Source organism: Mobula hypostoma, chromosome 14 (assembly GCF_963921235.1).
Source record: "Mobula hypostoma chromosome 14, sMobHyp1.1, whole genome shotgun sequence".
NCBI classification, from domain to species: Eukaryota; Metazoa; Chordata; class Chondrichthyes; order Myliobatiformes; family Myliobatidae; genus Mobula; species Mobula hypostoma.
The window spans coordinates 28,523,093-28,546,083 of record NC_086110.1 but is presented as its reverse complement, the minus strand read 5'-3'; the positions used below and the strand labels follow the sequence as shown (position 1 = coordinate 28,546,083).

Here is a 22,991-nt window from a genome sequence, read left to right as displayed (position 1 = left end):
TTCTCTTGCTGGCGCTGTTCCAGGAAAAATGATCCCTGTACCTTACTTCTCCTCAAAGTGATTAGTTTCCCATCTCTGGCATCACCCCACTACTTGTTATTTAATTGAAACAGTGGAACATACAAATCCAACTGCTGAGGGATCAAGCAAATTCTGCTTCCATTTGGTACTGGAACGACATGATAAAATACATTATGTCCACTGGGAGGTTTGAATTCACATGAATGCTTCCAGCCTTGCTGAATACTGTAAATGGTTTGTCTTTTTTCATTAGCAAATGGAACATTTAAGAAAAACAAGGGATGCAAAGCAAAATGACATGACAATGACAGTAAGATTGGCGTTTATTTTACATATCTTGCTTGAACCTCAGTGGCAGACAGCCAGTACACCAGGCAGTTCTCTCAAGTTTGCACGGAAGAAATCTGTGGACTGACCTGATAAAAGGCATGTGCAAATAATTAGTGGGCAATAAATTTCCATTGAGTCAGCAGTGTAAATTTTAGCTGTTTTCAAACTGATCTCTAACTGTTCACAGAGCACTGGAGCTTTAAGTTTCAGAATGCTATCTGAATAGTTCCAAACTACTTCTTGTTTGAGTACGGGCAAGTATTTCTTTGTCCTTTGCTGTTACTTTTAGTCCATATTTAGGAGATTACAAGGTCAGTAAAGTTTGAAAATACAGAATGTGAATTTGTAAGACTGCTTTTTATATGAACTTTTTGTTTTGTCCAAATGTGATATTGCAAATTATATTTTTTGTAGCATGTATTAGTTTATTTGAGGAAAAGAGGTCCTATACATTTTCCGAAGTTTGTGTGACTTGATAAAATTCTATTGGATTATTTTAACTAATTTTTACAATATTTTTCTGCAATTAAATAATTATTCTTATTTTATAAGCTTTTACTTGGAATATTTACCTATCAATGTTATATTGCTTTATTTTATATGGTAAGTTCTTCCGTACATTTCCTTCTCTTTACCTCTTGTAGACATGGTTTGAGCTGTAGCTTCTGCAAGCAGACAAACTGCTGAAAGCCCGTTATTAATGCAGGTTCAGGAATCAAAATAAACAGAAAATACTGTACTGGAAACACTCAGCAGGCAGACAATTTCAGTGGATACTGAACTGAAGTTAAAATTTTCAGATCTAACAATACTAGCGTTAACTCATTTACTGCTAGATTTTAGTGGAGACTTTATCTTTGTTTTGCAGAGATGTTCACATTTAGTTTTGCAGAGATGTTCAGTAGTTTTTTTGGCATTTAATAAGTATTTTTCTTGTTTCTCTCTAAATGTGACTTAACAACTAAATTATTTTTTTTTTAATTTATTCATTTTTCACAATATAGGCATTCTGCCCAGGCCAACTTTTACTAATTGCCCTTGTGTAGGTGCTGGTGAGCTAGGTTTCTGAATATTTATATTCCTTCCATGGTGGCGTTGGGTGGAAGGTTTCAGGATTTAAACCAAGTGGAAATGAAGCATCAAGAATATATCAGGAATAGTGTGTCACCTGGATTGAAGCTTGCAGATGACAGTGTTTCTTTGTACTTTTGTCTTTGAGGAAAGAAGTTGTGAGCTTGGCAGATGGTATTGCAGTGAAGTAGGTAAGGGACTGCAGTGCATTTTGTAGATGGCACAGATGCCATGGTGAGCCATGGCGGAGGGATTGAATAGCTAGGGTGGTGAACAGAGCATCAAAAAAGTGGGTGATTTGTCTGAGCTGATATTAATCATCTTAAATATTTTGCAGTTGCACTCAGTTAAACAAGTAGAGGATAGTCCCTCACACTTTTCTGCTTTGTACATCATTAAACATCTTAGGGCTGTCTTCCGTCCCTTTCTAGTCAGAGTATATTTGCGGCTGGTCCAGTTGAGATGTTGGCCATTAGTGATTCCTGGAATGTTTGTGGTAATGCAAATAAGTGTCAGTGTAATCTCTCCTAATAATCAGAATCAGAATCAGGCTTATTATCACTGGTATGTGAAATGAAATTTGTTAACTTGGCCACAGCAGTTCAATGCAATACATAATCTAGCAGAGAGAGAGAGAAAAAAATAATAATAATAAATTAAATAAATTAAATAAATAAAGGCATCCGTTAGTCTTGCGAGACCATGGATCTGTGCCTGGAAAGTCTTCACTCTCCAGGGCGCAGGCCTGGGTAAAGTTGTATGGAAGACCAGCAGTTGCCCATGCTGCAAGGCTCCCCTCTCCACGACACCAATGTTGTCCAAGGGAAGGGCACTAGGACCCCTACAGCTTGGCACCAGTGTCGTCGCAGAGCAATGTGTGATTAAGTGCCTTGCTCAAGGACACAACACATTCCCTCGGCTGAGGCTCGAACTCACGACCTTCAGGTAGCTAGTCCAATGCCTTAACCACTTGGCCACGTGCCCACAAGTAAAATAAAACATAATAATAAACAAACAAGTGCAAACGTAAATCAATTACGTATATTGAATAGAGTTTTTAAAATGTGCAAAAACAGATATACTGTATATTAAAAAAAGTGAGGTAGTGTCCAAAGCTTCAATGTCCATTTAGGAATCCGATGGCAGAGGGGAAGAAGCTGTTCCTGAATCGCTGAGTGTGTGCCTTCAGGCTTCTGTATCTCCTACCTGATGGTAACAGTGAGAAAAGGGCATGTCCTGGGTGCTGGAGGTCCTTGATAATGGACACTGCTTTTCTGAGACTCCGCTCCCTAAAGACGTCCTGGGCACCTTGTAGGCTAGTGCCCAAGATGGAGCTGACTAGATTTACAACCTTCTGCAGCTTCTTTCAGTCCTTTGCAGTAGCCCCTCCGTACCAACTAGTGATGTAGCCTGTTAGAATGCTCTCCATGGTAGAAATATAGAAGTTTTTGAGTGTATTTGTTGACACGCCAAATCTCTTCAAACTCCTAATAAAGTATAGCTGCTGTCTTGTCTTCTTTATGACTACATCGATATGTTGAGACCAGGTTAGATCCTCAGAGATCTTGACACCCAGGAACTTGAAGCTGCTCACTCTCTCCACTTCTGATCCCTCTATGAGGATTGGGATGTGTTCCTTTGTCTTACCCTTCCTGAAGTCCACAATCAGCTCTGTCGCCTTACTGACAATCTGTGACTTCAGGGGCGCCTAGGCGCAACTCGAGTAGCAGCAGTACTATCAATGGATACAATTAAATATTCCCGTTTCAGCCTGTTACAGCTAAAACCATTTCTCTGCTTTCCTTCATGTAATACTTCACTGCATTAAAGATGTGGCATAAATGCATCTTAAATTTAATTCCTATCCCCATTCTGTTTCCGCTATACCGATCCATGCCTCCTCTTCCCTCCCCCTTCCCTCTTCTTTAATTTCCCACTCTGCCATCTTACCTCATTTCCTCACCTGCCTATCACCTCCTGCTGGTGCCCTCCTCCTTCCCTTTCTTCCGTGGTCCACTCTTCTCTCCTTTCAGATCCTTTTTCTCTAGCCCTTTGCCTTTTCCACGTTTCACTTGCCAGCTTCTTACTTCCCCCACCCATCTGGCTTCACCTATCACCTTCTAGCTTGTCCTCCTTCCTCTCTCCCCACCTTCTTATCCTGGCATCTTCACCCTTCCTTTCCAGTCTTGATGAAAGATCCATAGATTAGGGGTTCCCAATCTGGGGTCCAAAATGGTTGAGAACCCCTGCTTATAGATGCTGTCTGACCTGCTGAGTTCCTCCAGCATTTTGTGTTTAATGTTCTGGATTTCCAATATCTTCAGAATCTCTTGTGTTTATAAATGCATCTTATTTATTTTACGTTTAATATTGTAGATTTGTTTTGCAAGAAGAGCTTCATTAACTGAATTCTACAGTTTTTGAATAGAACTGTAGCTGCATGATGAAGTCTGTGCCAAGATTATTTCTGTCTCTTCATGGTCATACACACCATGCTACCTCCCTATCATTGTTCTTGGATTTCACTCTAAACCCCTCTTAAAATGACTTCCAATCATAACCCATCATCTCACCAATTCTGGCGTCATTTCTTCCGCCATCCTTAATCTCTCTGATCTTCTCAGTGCATTCCTTCCTCATTAATAGAATTACAATAAATGTGGATTATGAAAGGGACAGTCAATCATGTTCATCCATTTTATGTTCATCCCAAAAACAAATCCCATTTGCGCTATACTTTGGGTGAGCTGACAAACATATCATTTATCAGTTCAGATAAAAAAAAGAAAGATCCTGTAGTGTTATCTGAATTAGAGCACATTCTTATGGTGCCCTGGAAAATACTCTTTATCACTAAGAGAAATGTTTTTAAATTGTTTATTTTCATTCATGGGATCTTACATGAATCCCATGTAAATTGGTTCCTTTATTTAATCCATAAATATTTTTGAACTAGCTTATAATCTATTGAACTGAAGATGTGATGAAGTTCAAAATTAATGTGAGTGACAAATATAACCTCAACTATTATCTTAAAAAAAGGAGACGGTAAAACACTGGGAATTATAGCCCAGTCAGTTTAACATCCCAATTGGGAAAAGAGTGTATTGTGAATGATGTAATGACAAAACACTTGGAACATAGTAATCAACAAGTATTTATGAAATGGAAATCATGTCAAACAAATCTACTACAAGTATTTGGAGATTGATTGGATAAGGTAAAACCAATGGATAACATTTCTTCAGAAGGCATTTGAAACATCAAAAGATGTTAGTGTACAAAACTGAAGCACATAGATTTTAGGGAAATTTTGTGCTATAGATTGAGAATTTGTTGACAAACAGTGAAGTAAGAATAAATAAGAACAGATCTTCCTCTGGGGAGCAGGCAGTGATTAATGAGATTGCACAGGGATTGGTTGGATCTAAGTATAACATCTTTAAGTTTGCAGATTCTGGGATTTGAGAGGTCTATGAACTGAGAGTAGATTACAAAGAGGATTCGATATGACTTTAACAGGCTGGGTGGTTGTGAAGATGCTTTGCAAATATTGCATAACATGGATAAATGTGAACTTAGCCATTTTGGATCTAAAAGCACAATGATATTATTGTCTGTAAGGCAATTGATTGGAAAGGGGGAGGTATTATGTCCTAAGTGTCATCTTCTTCTTAAGCCCGTCACCTCTACTGGGGCATAGGCCATCAACAGCAACTCACCAGAGTCCTCTGTACTGAGCCAGTCTTCCAAGTCCAGGTGAAGTTCATCTGTGCATCTTCTAGGCGAAGATCCTGCCTCTCCCAGGATGAGGTCTTTGAAGCATCGACTGGCATTTCTGTAGCACTGGGTTTTTACAGGATGCCTGACACTCCTCCTTTCACAGCTAGACTTAGGACTGTCCATGACAGTGTTGACCTAGGTGTCCTGCTACATCACATGCTGAAAACAGGCATTTAGATGCAGCAAGCAGGAGGAAGAATTTGAGTACAGCAACAAGAATATCTCGCTGTTGCTAAGCAGGGCCTTGTTGTGTTTCATGTGCAATTTTGGTCTCCCTGCTGAGGAAGGCTGTGCTTTTTCCCAGAGGAATGTAGCAAGGGTTAATTTGACTGATTTCTGGGATGGTAGGGCTGACTATTATGTAACTGGCAGTTGGTTTATTATCGCCACAAGACTCTTGAATGGACCTCTTATATGATAAATATGAATTCTTAGCCTCTCAATCTACCTCATCACTGCCTTTGCAATACATGTTCCCGAGCTTTTGTATCTTCTGATGGAAGGGGTGAGAAGAGGGAATGACTATGACGGGGGTGGTCTGTGATTATGTTGGCTGTTTCCCCGAGGCAGCAGGAAGTTTACTGGAGATTCAAAGAAAGGAAATAATAGGATCTCATGAAAATCAATACAACTTTAACGGGGCTGTAGACCCAGACAAGATGCAGGGAGGATGTTCCCTTTGACTGGGATTCCCATTTAGAATTGAGAACAAGAGGAATTCCTTTATGCAGAGTGTGGTGAACTTGTGAAATTTTCATCCACAAAAGGCAATCAAGGTCAAGTCATTAAATATATTCAAAACAGAGGTACATTTACTTCTTCTATAAATTTTCTTTGAATGAGAATGGATTTTATGAACAAAGAGAATTCTTGCCCAAAGTTATCCAATGGTGAAGAGAGATCCACAATCTAATTGTTACCCTGTTGTATTTATTACAGGTTTGTCTGAAGATTTCCACAGTAAAGATTATAAACCACCTTCAGAGCCACCTTGTATTATTGACAAATTATGTACAGCGTATGATGGATTGGAATTGGAGGCAAAAGGGATTAAGCAACATTACTGGAAGCCTTACATCAGAAAGCTATTTGAGAAGAAGGTTTGTTAAGTATATTTCACTCTTAAATGGATGATAGCACAAATTTCAGTTTTTACCATTTATGCATTAAGAGTTCACTAGATTTTTAGTGCAGGCAGAAGAAAAGTATGATTGGATTAGCATCCATTCTGTCATTTGGTTCATACGTTGATGTAGAGCTGATGCTAATCCACAAGCATTAAGCTCTGTACTCATCAAAGTGAGCAGTTTAAGTGCTGCAGATGGGAAGTCTACATTATTAACACAGTGGATTTAATTCAGAGTAAAACTCGCCATTCTGTACCAGTAATCTTCCTTTATCCCAGCCACAGATGATTATCAATACACATCCCTGGCAGATTTGTCTTAAGTCCGAGATAGGGTGTATACCAAAAAACTATCAGTAAAACAAAATAAAGTAACCTGAATAGAAAATGGTATAAATATTGCAGATACAGTAAACCAGTCTATTTGAAAGATCAGGAAATGATGGCCCAGTACTTAAAATACCAAATCACAAATTTGTTAAACTTCAAAGAATAATATGCGTCCAGTTACTCATTTAAAAATAATTAATTGGTAGTATTGTCCGTTATTTAACACGTCTTGACAAGTTGGTAATAAATGTATTTTTGTGCTTGTTTGCAGATTCTGAAGGGAAGAGGAGACACTCTGACTGGTTTTCTGGACCCTGGGAACTTTACAGACAGCATGTAAGTCATATTTGAACTCTTCTTGGGCTTTTTATAAATTATGTCCTGTTCTAAAGTTAAAATATTGGTAGCAGTGCAAAAAGCAATACACTATTGGTATAAAAGTTTAAAGCCATCCAGTTGTACAGCACAGAAACAAGCTTTTCATCCCATCACATACATGCTGAACTTTTTGCCTGTATTTTCTAAATCTTGCCTATTTAGGGGTCTCTTATAAAGATAATTGTTTCACCCAATTTTCCAGGTGATCTACATATATCCTTCAGTAGCCCTCAACAACCTTCCTCACTGTGAAAGCACCACTAATCTTCATGCCATCCACAAAATTGTTAATCATACCACCTACATTCATATCTTTGTCATTAATATATAACAAAGACAGCAAAGCTTCTAGCACTGATCCCTTTGGTGCACCATTAGTCACACACTTCCAATAAAAAAAATCCTACCACCACTACCCATTCTCTTCTATTACTGAGCCAATTTTGGATCCAATTTGCCAATGAGCCCTGGATCTCATGTGCCTTAATAACATACATATAGGCAATATCTAATGCCCTGCCTTCATCATATTCCTCAGTTAACTCCTGAAAAATCTCAGTCGGATTAATAAGACAAGAAATAAAGCAGCCATGATGGAATGGTGGCGAAGACTCACTGGCTGAATGGCCTAATTCTGCTGAAAGCCATGTTAACTACCCTAATCAGTTCTTGCTTTTACAAATGAATGTAAATACTAATCTTGAGAAATTAATCTAGCAATATTCCTATGATTAAGACACGCTCCTGTCCTTTTTAAACAACATTAGACATCCACCAGTCTTCTGGCATTTTCAGGATCTCAATCATGGCCCCGACTATCTACTTCCTGGCTTTTTATAGTGTTCTAAGATAGATCTAGTAAAAATTTGATGGATTTAGTGTAATTTCCTGAGCCTACAATGTATATTAATTAAGTACTGTCAATGAAACTTGGAAATTTCTGCTATTTCAGTCACATTCTTAGTTCTAGTAAGTACTTGAGTTTTCTTATTTTCTTTCTGTATTTTGGACATTTTAAATTATTTATTGGCGTTTTAACATTGTAAATCTATGTTTTTATTTTAATGTATTAAATTACTTAAATCAGTTAAAATAGCTTTTAAATGTTTAGGATAAAAAACAAAAGCAGTTTAAAAAGCCTACAACCACCAAAGTTCAGGTGCCATTGCATTGGGATATGCTGCCTGAAACAAGTACATGTAAACATTGTTAAAATAACATTACTATATGTTTTGATTAATTGTTCATCCAGTAACCACAATTGGAATACCCAGGAGAAAACCCAGGCCTGCTTTAGGAATAGGTTGTGGGGACCGATTGGGAAGGTTGATAGGGCATTCAACACCACCATCCCCTCAAAACTATTTACTAAGCCCAAGTCCTAGGCCTCAAGGTAGTAAGTGGTAACAGATACTTATTTGATCAGACATTTAATTTCTCTTTAACTTTGGGCTTTCAATGTCAATTTGAAAAAGCTATTCAGTCTTTGAGTAGTTCTATTATGATTCCAAGCCAATATTTATTTCTCAACTCGCACCACAAAAACACATTACCTGGTTAGTTACCTTGCCTTTTATGAATTATATATTTGTCCGTATAAATGCCTTGTCTATATTGGAAACTATTTCATTGGCTATGAATGAATTGCATTTTGCATGATACTTTGAAACAGTATCATGAAAAATATAATTTATTTGGCACATTTGTAAGCAAGCAAAGTGCCTCTAAAACTGAATTCTGGCTTTATTTTAGGAGAGTTGCTGTCATTTTTTTCCTAATGTTTTCTCCCAGTAAAGCCATTAACAAGGCCTATGAAGAATATGTGTTAACTGTGGGAAGCATAGATGAAAGGAGTTTCTTGGAAGATGATGCAGATGAAGAGATAGGAACCCCAAATAGGTATCTGAGCAGCATGTCCAACGTAGAAACGGCTGAAAGGATGCAAATACAGCACAATCTTCAGCAACATTTTGACAATGTAAGTATTAACTCTCTAAGTGAATTCTCAGCAGATAGTACCTTGTTGAGGACACTAAATCAGGGGTGGCCAACCTTTTACATTCCATGTGTCAATTTTTTCACGCACAAGTTCAGATGCTCCATACAACTCTTGTACCCCCATTCAATTCTTGTAAAAATATGTTAATATAGACATATTTAGCATTTTTACATGATATATGGATTTAATATAAAAACAAGATAAACATTACTTACCTTAATGAGACTTTTAACAAATATATTTTGTCTTCTTTTGATTTCTTCCTTTTTCTTTCCGTAACTCAGACCCAAGCACTATCTTCAGTTTTCCTTCTGTTTCAGTCTGATGTTGTGTTTTATAGTGTCTATTAGATCATGTCTTCCATTATGTGAGAATGTGTTTTCACAAACAATGCACAGCAGTTTTCCTGACGGACCCACTATAAATAAGAACTCATTTTCCCTCTGTTCATTGAATTCACGCTTACTATCATTTTCTGCTTTTCTTTTGCACTGTAATGGATAACTGAATGTAAAAACAAGACTTAATTTTCGAAAAAGTACAAAACTGCAAATGTTCACAAAGGACGAACAAAGCGTAACTCCGTAGCGTACGAGTGTCAATTGTAAACTGACTGGCAAAAACCTGCGACGCACCTCTGGTGCAGACGCCTGGCGCCTCAGGATCAAACAAGTATCAAACGTGTATTGAACAGTTAGGGAACGACTGCAGAACAAAAGTCCTTCTTTCCTAGTTTGACTCATTGAACATTTTTTTAAAATTTAAAAACAGATTAATGTGAAAGAAGATAACATTCGCCAAAAGATGTGCACGAAATAATAAAATTGCTAAAAATAATTGCTAAGTTTTAGATTTATTCTCAGTAAAACCCATTTCTAGCTCTAAGCTACTTGAATTCCTGTTATAGTTTTTTTTCTACAAATCTGTTTTTGCCTAATAATTTTTGCATGAGTAGGCTTACTTTTTTATTATTATCACTGGGGTGCAATGCGCCACTTCTAATTATCCAATGTGCCACAGGTTGCCCATCCTTGCACTAAATAACACTGGAAAATACCCCGGTGTCAATCACAGGAATTAAAGTGGGATGGCATTTGTCTGGACCAGTGGTGAGCGCACTTGAGTTTATAGGATCAATAGCAAAGGGATCATCATCATCATCATCATCAGGTGCCGTGCCCAGTTTGAGCTTTGACTGCCATGGCCCACACACTCCTGTTTCAGGTCAAGTGGATCAATTCATTGGTATTCATTTCCAATTCTCTGGCTGCTGTCTCCATTATTATTTGTCTTTGTCTTCCTCTTCCTCTTGCTTTCTTCCCTTCAATCTTTCCCATAATTACCCTGCATTCTAACTCCTCTTTCCTAATTACATGTCCAATGAAGTTACATTGCCTTTTCATGATCTCATACATTATTTCTCTTTTTTGTGTTTGCTCTCTTCATGACATCCTCGTTAGATATTCGTTTGGTCCATGATATTCTTTGCACTCTCCTCAAAAACCACATCTCTGCTGCTACAATTCGTTTCCTCATGTTACTAGATATTGTCCAACATTCTGAGCCATATAACATAACTGGATAAACGTAACATTTCAGTACTCTGAGGCGGGTTGTTATGCCTAGTTTTGTATTGGTTAGTATACTCTTCATTCTCATGAAGGTGTCTTTTGCCATCCCTAGTCTTCTTTTGATGTCCAAGCCATACCTGCCATGTGATATCACCCAGCTTCCTAAGTAGCAGAAGTTCTTTACTTGTTTTATGTCTTCCCTGTTTATTCTCAGCCTGCAGATAGCATTCTCCTTCTTTTTGGATATCTCCATAGATTCTGTCTTTTCGCAATTGATAGATAGACCCTTTTTTGCACTTTCTTCAACAATTATATCAATTAAGTTTTGTAGTTCTTCCTCCGTACTTGCAATTAACACAGTGTCATCTGCATATCTGAAATTATTGATGTTTTCACCGTCAACTTTGATTCCCAAGATGTCTCTTATTTTTTGTAATATTGTTTCACTGTACATATTAAATAAATCAGGGGAGAAAACACATCCTTGTCTCATATCTCTCTTGATTTTTGTAAACTGACTCACCTCTCCATCTATTCTTACAGAATAAAGGGATCATATGGATACAATAATTTATCTCTGTACAAGTAGAGAAAAATTTTAAGTGCCTAAGTCAGTAACCTGTGACCTTATCACTTTTTAAGTGAGGGTAAAGTTTGACATTTTTCCAGAATTAATGTCTGAGTTGTCTATTTAAGTTTTAAGGGGACCATCTTAGGAACTTGAACATCAGGCCACTTCTGTTGTGGGTGGGTTTGAAAGAGGCAAGATTCAGACATGGTATATGCCTTTTTCAACCATTCTACAGGTATCATGCTGGAATAGTTTTGCAAATATACTGTAAAGCTATAAAGAAATGTTGTTCCATAAAGTGCTCTCTCTACTGAAGGATATTGATTTATAAACAATAGACAATAGACAATAGGTGCAGGAGTAGGCCATTCGGCCCTTCAAGCCAACACTGCTATTCACTGTGATCATGGCTGATCATCCACAATCAGTACCCTGTTCCTGCCTTCTCCTCATATTCCTTGACTCCGCTATCTTTAAGAGCTCTATCTAACTCTTTCTTGAAAGAATCTAGAGAACTGGCCTCCACTGCCTTCTGAGGCAGAGCATTCCACAGATCCACAACCCTCTGTGTGAAAAAGTTTTTCCTCAACTCCGTTCTAAATGGTCTACCTCTTATTCTTAAACTGTGGCCTCTGGTTCTGGACTCCCCCAACATGGAGAACATGTTTCCTGCCTCTAGCACGTCCAATCCCTTAATAATCTTATATGTTTCAATCAGATCCCCTCTCATCCTTCTAAATTCCAGCGTATACAAGCCCAGTCGCTCCAATCTCTCAATATATGACATTCCTGCCATCCCTGGAATTAACCTATGCTGCACTCCTTCCATAGCAAGAATGTCCCTCCTCAAATTTGGAGACCAAAACTGCACACAATACTCCAGGTGGGGTCTCACCAGGGCCTTGTACAACTGCAGAAGGACCTCTTTGCTCCTATACTCAACTCCCCTTCTTATGAAGGCCAACATGCCATTAGCTTTCTTCACTGCCTAATGTACCTGTATGCTTACTTTCAGTGAATGACGAACAAGGACACCCAGATCTCACTGTACTATCCTCTTTTGAAACTTCATTTAACAAATGCTGAAGGAGAAAAGTACTTTTATAGATGGAAATATTGCTAGAGGGCAGTAGTGAGACATTTCTGTGTGCAATATAAATGCACAGAACCGCTTCAAGTTACAACAAGCAAAGTATTTGGTTTATCTTGTGATCAGAATGTGTCCTTGTGCATTGGACACCACTGTAGTGGGTTACACTCAAATTGTGAAATATTAGTAATATTAAAATATTCATGTTAAATTTTAATGTTTATTTTGTTATTGAGATGTTAAGCCACTCGATGTCCGTCAAGTAGAAGAGACAAAGAGATTTTGACTGGGCTACTACTTTTTGACAAGGTGCATTTTGGAGATCAAACTGCGTTATCAACATTTAAGGATATCTTTTACGTGGCTAGCAGGGATCTTGTAGTTTTAGCTTGCAAACAGAGACCAAAGCCTTGTGAATTCCTTTTTGTTCTTCATTGGCACCAGTTACAGATCTCATAAAGTTTTGGACTCTTGCATTGTCTGAAACTAGATACGTCTTCACTCAGTAAGTCCAAAGAGTACAAAACAAGCTTGAAAATGGAATTATGCATCACAAGACAAAGCTTGCTAGTTATAAGAATTCAGGAACAAGCTACAGCTGGACATATAACAAATCTCATAGTATTATATTAAATATATATTTGATTGTGAGAAGTGATGCTTGCTACTCTGTTGCAATAAATGCTGGCTTAAAGATTATGAGCCATGAATGAAAATCCTTCTTAGATGATTTACATAAATTAGCTGCTGGGTACATATGCCACAGTACATGTGTCTTTCTTAGAGCACATTTGCCATAGCTGCTCATACCAACTTAAAATGTTCCTCATGGCCATCTGTTCCAGTCTGAATGTCCATGTCAAATCTCTAGTTGCTCAGCTGAACTGGACACAGCAGTTTATTGACATCTTGGGTCCTGTGAAGATCAGGAAGCTTGGTTGTTCATGCAATACTTCCAGCTCAGATCCTTAAGAATGTTAGGCTTCTGAGAGCAGTCAGAATTTCTACCCAAGGAAATTTAGCACTCGTATTTTTAAAACTCTGCTAACAGGGGTACCTGAGCCTATCTCCCGAATAAATGGTAATTTGATTTCTTGAGTGCGGCTGGTCGGTGGGGGCTTCCTGCCAACATTGCTGCATCAGATATAAACAATGATAACTGTTATAAAGCTGTGGCAACTTTTTAAAGCAAAAGTAATTATTTGATTACTTTTTTATTTGATGATTTTAGTAGATTTAAAACAAAATTTTATTCTGCACTTTTACTGCTGGCAGTAGCTGGCAAAGCCAAATTGCGGACAGGTTATTTCATTCAGGTAGTTATTATGATGTTAAGGAATAGTATAGTAGCTGAACTATGTCCTTAGCACCAATCCAAGACACTGCAGTAAACATAGCTTAATGTTGTTAATGTTTTGCCTGCAAGTTCAACGTGAGATGAAAGGTGTGAATGTAAGCCTTACCAAGGAGGTTAGCATTTTAACTAATATTATTTACTTGAACTGCTGAAATCAAGGGGACAATTCTCCAGAACATAAACTAGTAACAAGAATAGGTTGGTAACAACATAAATACAGAGTGGCCTTTGGACTTTTGTTTAGTGAAGTAACAAATTGGATGGTATTGATGGCTACAAGTTAGCAATTAAATGCAATTGCTGGTTAGCTTCTGCATGTCTATTAATGTTTTTTTTGCGCATCTGTGTGCTGCAATACAGAGTATAATATTTGTTAGAGGTAAGTCAAAGGTTCCTAGTCCACACATCCATCCCTTTATGGCTCATGGAACAGCCCTAACTGTAAGACCTCAGATGTCGAGAGCCATATAATCACTAAAGTTCAACAGCTGGTCTCTCACAGGCAGTGAATGCTTTGCATGGGTCAAGCACAATCCAGACTTTGAATGATCTTTTCTGGATTTTCAGGTCCTCATTGATTGAAGAATTAGATTGTAATGCAGAGATTTGTATTAAGTTACAATCAGTTAAATTAATGGTCACAAAATAAACCAGGGTATATTTGCTTTCTCAATTATTAACAAGTAAGGCTTCCTACCAATATACGCCATTAGAAAATAAGCTTTTAAACATAATTTTAGACCCAGATTATAAAAGTTATCAAGATAAAAATTCATCGAATTTGTTCTTAAGCTATTTGAACTAGACACAATTCTGGTATTTGTGTACCTGCACACTTCAGCGTGGAATAATCACAAGAGGAAAAGGCTATAATCATATCATTTATTTTCTTCACCAGACTAGGGCACTCACAGTTTCAACACCACTTACTGCTCGGAAGTACATAAAGGAGAGTAACTTGTGTATGACTCCCATATCCTCCGCTACGCAGTGTGTTAGTCGTCTTCATGCCATGCTAACTGGGTTGAAAAATGCTCCGAGTGAGAAATTATTACAGATTTTCAGGTGAGCTCTGTGTTGAAGTTGAGAATGTCTCCTTTCAGGCAATGGTAGGTGTTCAGAAATAATCATAGATAATGTGCATCTCCATTAATATTTGATAAGAATATTTAAGAAATACAATCAAAAGTCATACATAATCTGATTCCTGTAATTATAGATGACCAGCTATTCGTTCACTATCTCAATGTACTTCTGTAAGGGTTGAGATGTCTTTAAAATAATACAGTGCCTTAAACATTATTCAGCCCACAGAACTATTCTCAACTATTTTCATATTTACTATCTCATTTTCATAAATGTAAAATATTTTAAAGTAGGATTTTTGAGCTATCTAAAAAAACATTGTGCATCATGTCAAATCAAAGAAAATTTCCAAAACCTGTCAACAGTTTACTAAAAATTAACAACCAAAATTGTGAGGTTGAAAAAGCATTCATCCTTTTGTAATTATTAGGCTAACTTTCCTCGGGCGCAATACTGTGTAATACCTTAACAACTCACCCAATTTGTTGATGCAGAAAATTGGAGGATCACCTTACTGAGCTAAGACGGATGAATACTTTTGAACTAATGACATTCCAGTTTTTTAATTTTTAGTGTTTCATGCTTTACAATTTTTCCTGTTTTTTGGATTCTACTCTGATCAAAATTCTTGGTTGTAATATTCATTTATGGGAACAAAGGGTTGGGGGCTGAATACTTGTACAAGGCACTTTAGTACTGCACAGCCTCAATATTGTATACTGTGGGTGCTGTGGAACAACTTGAGACTCAAAATCACCTTTGTCTTGTATGACGTGAAATTGGTTATTTTTTGTGGCAGCAGTACAGTGCAGAGACATAAAATTACTATAAATGATGAAATAAATATATAGTACAAAAAGAAGGAATAATGAGGTGGTGTTCATGCACCATTCAGAAATCTGATGGTGATTGGAAAGAAGCTGTTCATGAATCATTGAGTGTGGAACCTCAGGCTCCTGTACCTTCTCCTTGATGGTAGTAATGAGAAGAGAGTATGTTCCAGACAGTGAGGGCCCTTAATGATGGATGCTGCCTTCCTGAGGCACTAACGTTTGAAGATGTATTTGGTGATGGGAAAGGTTGTGCCCATGATGGAGCTGGATGAGTCTACCACACTTTGCAATCTCTTGTGATATTGTGCCCTGGAGGCTGCACACCAGGCTGTGATGTAAGCAGTCAGAATGCTCTCCACCACATATCTATAGAGGTGTGCAGGAGTCTTTAGTGACACAACAAATATCCTCAAACTGCTAATGAAGTAGAGCTGCTGGTGTGCCTTCTTTGTGACCGCATCAATGTGTTAGGCCCACGAGATGTTGACACCCAGAAACTTAAGGCAGTCATCCTTTCCACTGCTGACCCCTCAGTGAGGACTGGTAAGTGTTTTTCCTACTTCCCTTTCCTGAAGTCCATAATGAATGCTTCAGTCTTGCTGAGGATGAGTGCGAGATTGTTGTTGTGACTCCGCTCACTCCTGTATGCCTTCTCGTCGCCATCTGAGATTTTACTAACACATTTCTGTCCTTTGTGAGTTTATAGATGATGTTTCTGGCCGTGGTTGCCACACAGTCAAAAGCATAATGAGCGCAGAGCAGTGAGCTAAGCACACAACCTTGAGGTGTGCTTGTGTTGGTTATCAGTGAATTATAACCTGATTTATAAACAAAATAGCAAGAGAAGCAAACATGAATCTTCTGTTTACACAAATGTCATGTATGTCCAGAATCAGAATCAGAATTATTATCACTGATGTATGTCATGAAATTTGCTGTTTTGCTGCCCCATTCTCCCCAGTCAATCTCCATTGCTGCATCCCAGAGCTACAATTTGTAAAACAGATCCCCAATACTGAATGCTGATCTGATTCCAAAATCCATTGCTCCTTTCTCAGTACTGCCGATGCGAGACTTTCATAAATGAAGGTACGTTACATTCTACTGGGAATATCCCTACCTTCCTTTAACCACAAATAAATTACACACTGCAACAGCTAGCATGGTAAAATCGTAGGCTCATCTGAAACCATGATATAATGAGGTGCATTATATTGAAGTAGATCTGTGCATAATATTTCAGCCAATTATCATATATTGCAACAGATCTCAAAATCTCCAGCCTGAAGTAGAAACTATTCTCTGATCTTACAAGGTGTTATCTGAAGTAGCTGCATGGATTGGTAGCATTTACAATACTATATAATTATGACCTAGTCACAGTTAATAGGAAAGAATGGTAAAGAGCAAATGAGTTCTAAGAATGTAGAGAAGTTGTAACGTAAGAAGCAAAAAGAACAGAAACGTGCTTTTGGATACTTGACCTTAAAGGTGAAGGAGCTCATTCATAAGCAGTGATGGTTCCAGCAGTAGGGCTGCTAATATAATTGAAAGCTTTTGCAGTTTTGAGCCAATCTAGGATCTGGACTCTTCAATTTGCTTTGACTGTAGGATGCTATGAGATAGCAAATTCAACAATGGAAGAGAGGAATTTCACCCTTCGGTAATGTAATTTCTAGTTGAAAACACTTTGCAAAATGTCAGCTTCTGAAAAACTGAAAACTCTTTTGACCTTTCCCAGATTATCTCCAATCGCCAGTATAAGTAATTGATCTCCTTATAAATACTCTAAAGAAAGATGGCTCATTGTACTAAGATTCAACGTCAATGGTTGTGCAAACTTGATAATAGGGGCTAGGTTTCTCCTTCCATACCCTGTCTATTGACTTCAGTGGAAAGAAAAACTGGATAGGTTATATAGGGAAGAAAATCAGCTGTTGCTTTTTGTAACCTGATAAAAACTAAATTTCATCCCTTATTTCCAAAAGTAAACAATTGTGTGCAAAAGGAAGGTACTCCTTTTAAATACAAAGGAAAATTATTTTGTTTCTGGAGTAAACTTTGTGGTTGTTTCAGTTAGTAAACTCACTGAGATGATTCCTTCGTGGCCCTCCTGCGTTGTGCACTTATGAGATTATTCCTAGTGCAACACTCCTTTGCCCAGGACAAGTTCCTTCTGTGTTATCTCTTGTGTCTGGTTTCATTTTCTACAGAGCACTGCTGGAGAAAACTAGACTGTAGTGCTCTGAAGCTGCCCATAATTGGGCATGCACAACCCAATCATGTTTAATCATAAGAAAAACAAGAAAGTGCTGGAAGTATTTGGCAGATCAGGCAGAGAGAAATGGCAAGTAAAACTAAGTTAGTGTTTAAGATCAAGGACTCTTCGGCATTAGAAAAGCAAGAAAAAAAGTGTGTTTTAAGATTTTAGGCAAGTGTGGAGGTAACTGAGACATGTCTGTGATTTGATGCAGACCAAAGTTGGTAAAGTCATACAGCATTGTAGAATAGATACATCACAGTACGAGGCCATTCGGCCTATTGTGCCTACTCTGGTTCTCCACCAAAGCAACCTTCTAATTCATCCACCAGTCTTGCAAGTTTTTCTGTTCCGTGTACTTATTAAATTCCCTTTTGGTGGTCACAACTTTATCTAATACTGTCACATTGACAGGCAGAGCATTCCAGATTACAGTTGCATACTGCAGCGAAGACTATCTCTCACAGTCACGTTGAAGTTTTCCTGACATAAAAGTAATTGATATTCTTGGAGATTCTAAATTTACATCCATGCAGAAGATGTTGCAAATTTTGTGTTCAAAGGCTGTAAATTCAAAGCCTTCTGTACTGATGCTTATATTAATAGAGTTTTGTGTTAGATCTGCTGTCTTTATGATTCAGAATTGCATCGAGAACTTGTCTAAATGATATAAACAATCCCAGAATGATATATGCAACTAGCTGTAAAGGTGTAATGATTAATATTTATCTCTTGACCATCGGTGCTAAAAATAGATTAAACAATCGTTGCTCGAATTGTTTCTGAGCGATGTAATATGTAATTTTTACAATTTTACCATGTTTACTTGTGAACCATGATTAAACCTCAGCAGCAGTTATATCTATAAATAAAAGTTGCTGGTGAGCGCAGCAGGTCAGGCAGCATCTGTAGGAAGAGGTGCAGTCGACGTTTCAGGCCAAGACCCTTCGTCAGGACTAACTGAAGGAAGTTAGTCCTGACGAAGGGTCTCGGCCTGAAACATCGACTGCACCTCTTCCTACAGATGCTGCCTGGCCTGCTGCGTTCACCAGCAACTTTTATGTGTGTTCCTTGAATTTCCAGCATCTGCAGAATTCCAGTTGTTAGCAGTTATATCTATTTGATTCAGATCCTTTAACATCCTAACCTGTTCCTGTGGAATTCTAGAGGAAGGTTAGCAAATGAAGGAGATATTGGGGACAGATGTCCAAAAGCTTGGTTGCCAAGCTAGGTTTCAGGAAGTACATCAATGGAGCAGAATGAAATAAGACCATAAGATATAGGAGCAGAAATAGGTCATTCAGCCCGTGGAGTCTGCTTCGCCAATCAACCATGGGTTGATCCAATTCTTCCAGTCATCCCCATTCTCCTGCCTTCTCCCCATACCCTTTGATGCCCTGGCTAATCAAGAACCTATCTGTCTCTGCCTTTGAAATGCAGCAAGAAAATAGAATGAAGAGATTTTGGGAGGGAGTTGCAAAGTTTAGGACCATAACAGTTGGCAGCATGACGAATGTAGTAAAGTGATTAAAACCAGGGAGGTGCAAAAATTTAAGCTTTAAGAAGCAGAGACATCTCAGAGAATTTTAGGTTTATTAAGGTTTCATTGTAAAGGGGACAATGTCACAGAGCAGGGGTTCCCAACCATTTTTATTCCATGGACCAGTACCATTAAGCAAGTGAGTTGGTGGTCACCAGGCTGAATACCCCTGTCATAGAGTAAAGCTGAAAACAGGATCTGAATATTGTCACTTTGAGCACCACCATAGATCATTGAATTTAGAGGTGAAGGATGAATAGAACCTGATGAGGGCAAGAGGGTTTGTTTGAGCTCAAGTTTACAGTAAAAAACTCTGAACTTTAAAATAAAAATTAGACAAATGAAGATCTAAGCGTTAGATAAGCTGAGGTGAGGTGGAGATGGGGTGTATCATGGAGATGAAAAGTAATCCACTTTGTTGATAAACTGGATATCTGCTTTGAATCTTATCTCTTGGGCAAAGGTAATTCAGTGGACAAAAAGAGGTTTGCAAAATTCATATGGATGTAAAAGATCAAGATAATTCCAAGTTCTTTTTTATCTTTTTTATTTAGGCATTCGTCTAGTGATCTGAAGGTCGCTAGTTCGAGCCTCAGCTGTTGGCAGCATGTTTGTGTCCTTGAGCAAGGCACTTAACCACACATTGCTCTAGTGTCTGTGCGAGGAGTGGAGCCCCACACAGACTTCCAGTCTGCACCTTGTAAGGCATGAAAGTGCCCGACGCAGGCTTCTCATGGTCTGACTCGACGTTCCCTCCCCTCCCCTTTTTATCTGAGCATACATGATTAAATGATCTTATATTAATTGATTGGACAGTGGAATGTAGAATATAAATTTTTAGAGCATATGCCTAGAAAACAAAGTTCAGGGGATTGATAGAAGAGAGTTAGGGAAAGAATGGATAGATGGTTTGGACCGGTCTGTTTTTGATTGAAACTGGAAATTATTTCAAAAGGCAGTTGCTCAGAGGATGATGTTGTGTATACTTTTCCATCAGGTCTTGCTCCAGAGATCCTACACAGTCTGTCCAGAACAGAGTTCAGGAGATGGGTGAAATATTCTGTCATCATTACACACAATCCACCAAGGATCACTCCGGATTCTCAATAGGTTAGTAGAAATGGTGCAGAACATATTTCTGGAGGACTATGCTTACCAATTGCACTTTTCATTACATTGTATAGTTAGTGCATTATTCCATGTTAAAAATGATTTTTAACATATAAATAGTATTCATTACATCCCATCTTCCTCCAAGTCATGATATGTTGTGTCATAATCTGTGTAGTTGCTTCGATTTTCAAATAACTGAGAGTGATACAGTTTTCATTATAGTATTATTAAGAAACAAGTTTTTATATTTCTATTGTAAATTATGTATTAGGAATTGCTTTCAATGGTGCAAAATAGAGTTGTTAAGATACATGTTTTATACACAGACTATGCCACTAAACGCCTTCGGCTAGCAGAGATTCTGTACTACAAAGTTTTAGAAGCAGTGATTGAGCAAGAAAGGAGAAGGTTAGGAGAAATAGATCTGACTGTAAGTATAAATTAATATATTTTTGAAGTCTGTTAAATTTGGATATTACTACTATTGTGTTAATATCACAAAAGTATCAACTTTAGATTGAACTGTTACACAAATTGTGAGTGCTTTTCAGATAGTTTGCCCACCAGGAGCATATCAAAATGTTAATTGAGTTTCAATTCTCTTTTGCCTTTGTCATTTTGCAGTACTTTTTAATTTTGTACATAATGATTTGGCTATTGGCAGGCACTTCAACAACTTGGTCCATTTTAAATGTTATTACAGAACAGTAAGTCCTTTGGCTGCCACCTTCATTTGATACCATTTCTTTGGATACTCCAAGTAGGTTATAGGCACTACTTACTGATACGTACTCTAAAGCTGGAGTAAAATTTCAGTGAAAGTATAAAGTCAAGCCTGTTACTTTTTGAAGTTTGGAAACTGTGACAGTTTCTCCTTCATTTAAAATGGACATAAAGAAGTTGCATCATTTTTAAAAAGCAGTTCGTTGTTCCGATTCTGGATTGGTGTTTTTACCCATTTTGTAAAAAAAAGCATTTTGCTTTTTTTGCATCCTTTTTACCACAAATGAGTTAGTTCAACGATTGCTTAATGAAAATAATATCATAGTTATAAAGAATAGCTACAAGAAATAAACTACCATGAGATAGAACTCCCATAAAGGGTGGACTGGAAAATTTCAAAAAAATTGTAGATAGATAGATACTTTATTGATCCCAAAGGAAATTACATTGTCACAGTAGCATTACAAGTGCAAAGATACACATATATACCAATATTAGAAGAGAAGTAAGAAACAATAAAAATAAGTTACCTCAAACAGTCTGATAGGAGGGAGGGGTCATCACTTCCTCGGCTATAGGTTGACTCATTATAGAGCCGCATGGCCGAGGGTAAGAGTGACCTCATATAGCGCTCTTTGGAGCAGCACAGTTGTCTTAGTCTATTACTAAAAATGCTTCTCTGTTCAGCCAAGGTGGTGTGCAGAGAGTCAGAAACATTGTCCAGAATTTCCAGGATTTTCCATAAGGTCCTTTGTTCTACCACAGCCTCCAGTGTGTCCAGTTTGACTCCTATAACAGAGCCAGCCTTTCTAATCAGTTTATTGAGCCTGTGTGCATCACCTGTGTTGATGCCATTGCCCCAGCACACCACTGCATAGAAGATTGTACTGGCAATAACAGACTGATAGAACACGTGAAGGAGAGGCCTGCATACTCTAAAGGACCTCGGTCTCCTCAGGAAGTAGAGGCGACTCTGGCCCTTCTTGTACACAGCCTCTGTGTTGGTGCTCCACTCAAGTCTGTCATCCAGGTGCACCCCCAGGTACTTGTAGGTCCTCACCACATCCGCGTGCTCACCATCAATAGTGACAGGAAGCAGTGCAGGCTTAGTCTTCCTAAAGTCCATCATAATCTCCGCTGTCTTACTGATGTTGAGCTGCAGATGATTCAGCTTACACCATTTGACAAAATCCTCCACCAGAGCCCTGTATTCATCCTCCCATCTTCCCTTAATACATCCAACTATTGCTGCGTCATCAGAGAATTTCTGCAGATGACATGACTCAGTGTTGTATCTAAAATCCGAGGTGAGGTATACATGGTAAACAGGAAGGGAGCTAATATCATCCCCTTTGGAGCCCCGTTGCTGCTTAGAGCTTTTTCCCCGAGCAGTGAGGGCTTTATTGTATTGAAGGTACTTGAGTAATCAAAAAAACATGGTCCTCACAGTGCTGCCCTGCTTATCCAAATGGGAGTAGGCTCTATTCAGAAGGTAAATGACAGCATTGTCACCTCCAATGTGCTCCTGGTAGGCAAACTGCAGACTGTGATTTGTACAATGAGGAATCAATCCAATGCTCAATGTTTGTGGTTTATCTTCAGTAGACTATGGCAAACTCATATTAGAGTCATAGAACACTACAGCATGGAAGCATGCTCTTTGGACCATCCTGTCCATCCTAAGCTATTATTCTGCCCAGTCCCATCGACCCACACCTAGACCGTACCCCTCAATACCCCTCTCATCCATGCACTTATCCAAATTTCTCTTAAACATTACAATTGAACCCACATCCACTGATTCCACTG

At 38.2% G+C, this 22,991-nt stretch overlaps 1 protein-coding gene across 4 annotated transcripts in view; it reads left to right on the top strand.

Moving 5' to 3' along the window:
• The window catches only part of rbl2 (retinoblastoma-like 2 (p130)), a 133,945-nt gene that overhangs the window by 65,926 nt on the left and 45,028 nt on the right, over window positions 1–22,991 (top strand). For all 4 annotated transcript variants that reach the window (XM_063066876.1, XM_063066875.1, XM_063066877.1 and 1 more), the window contains 6 exons: window positions 6,145–6,305; window positions 6,933–6,997; window positions 8,831–9,017; window positions 14,526–14,692; window positions 20,344–20,456; window positions 20,786–20,889. In XM_063066876.1, the coding sequence (XP_062922946.1) occupies window positions 6,145–6,305; window positions 6,933–6,997; window positions 8,831–9,017; window positions 14,526–14,692; window positions 20,344–20,456; window positions 20,786–20,889 (797 nt within the window). The remainder of the gene's footprint in view (window positions 1–6,144; window positions 6,306–6,932; window positions 6,998–8,830; window positions 9,018–14,525; window positions 14,693–20,343; window positions 20,457–20,785; window positions 20,890–22,991) is intronic.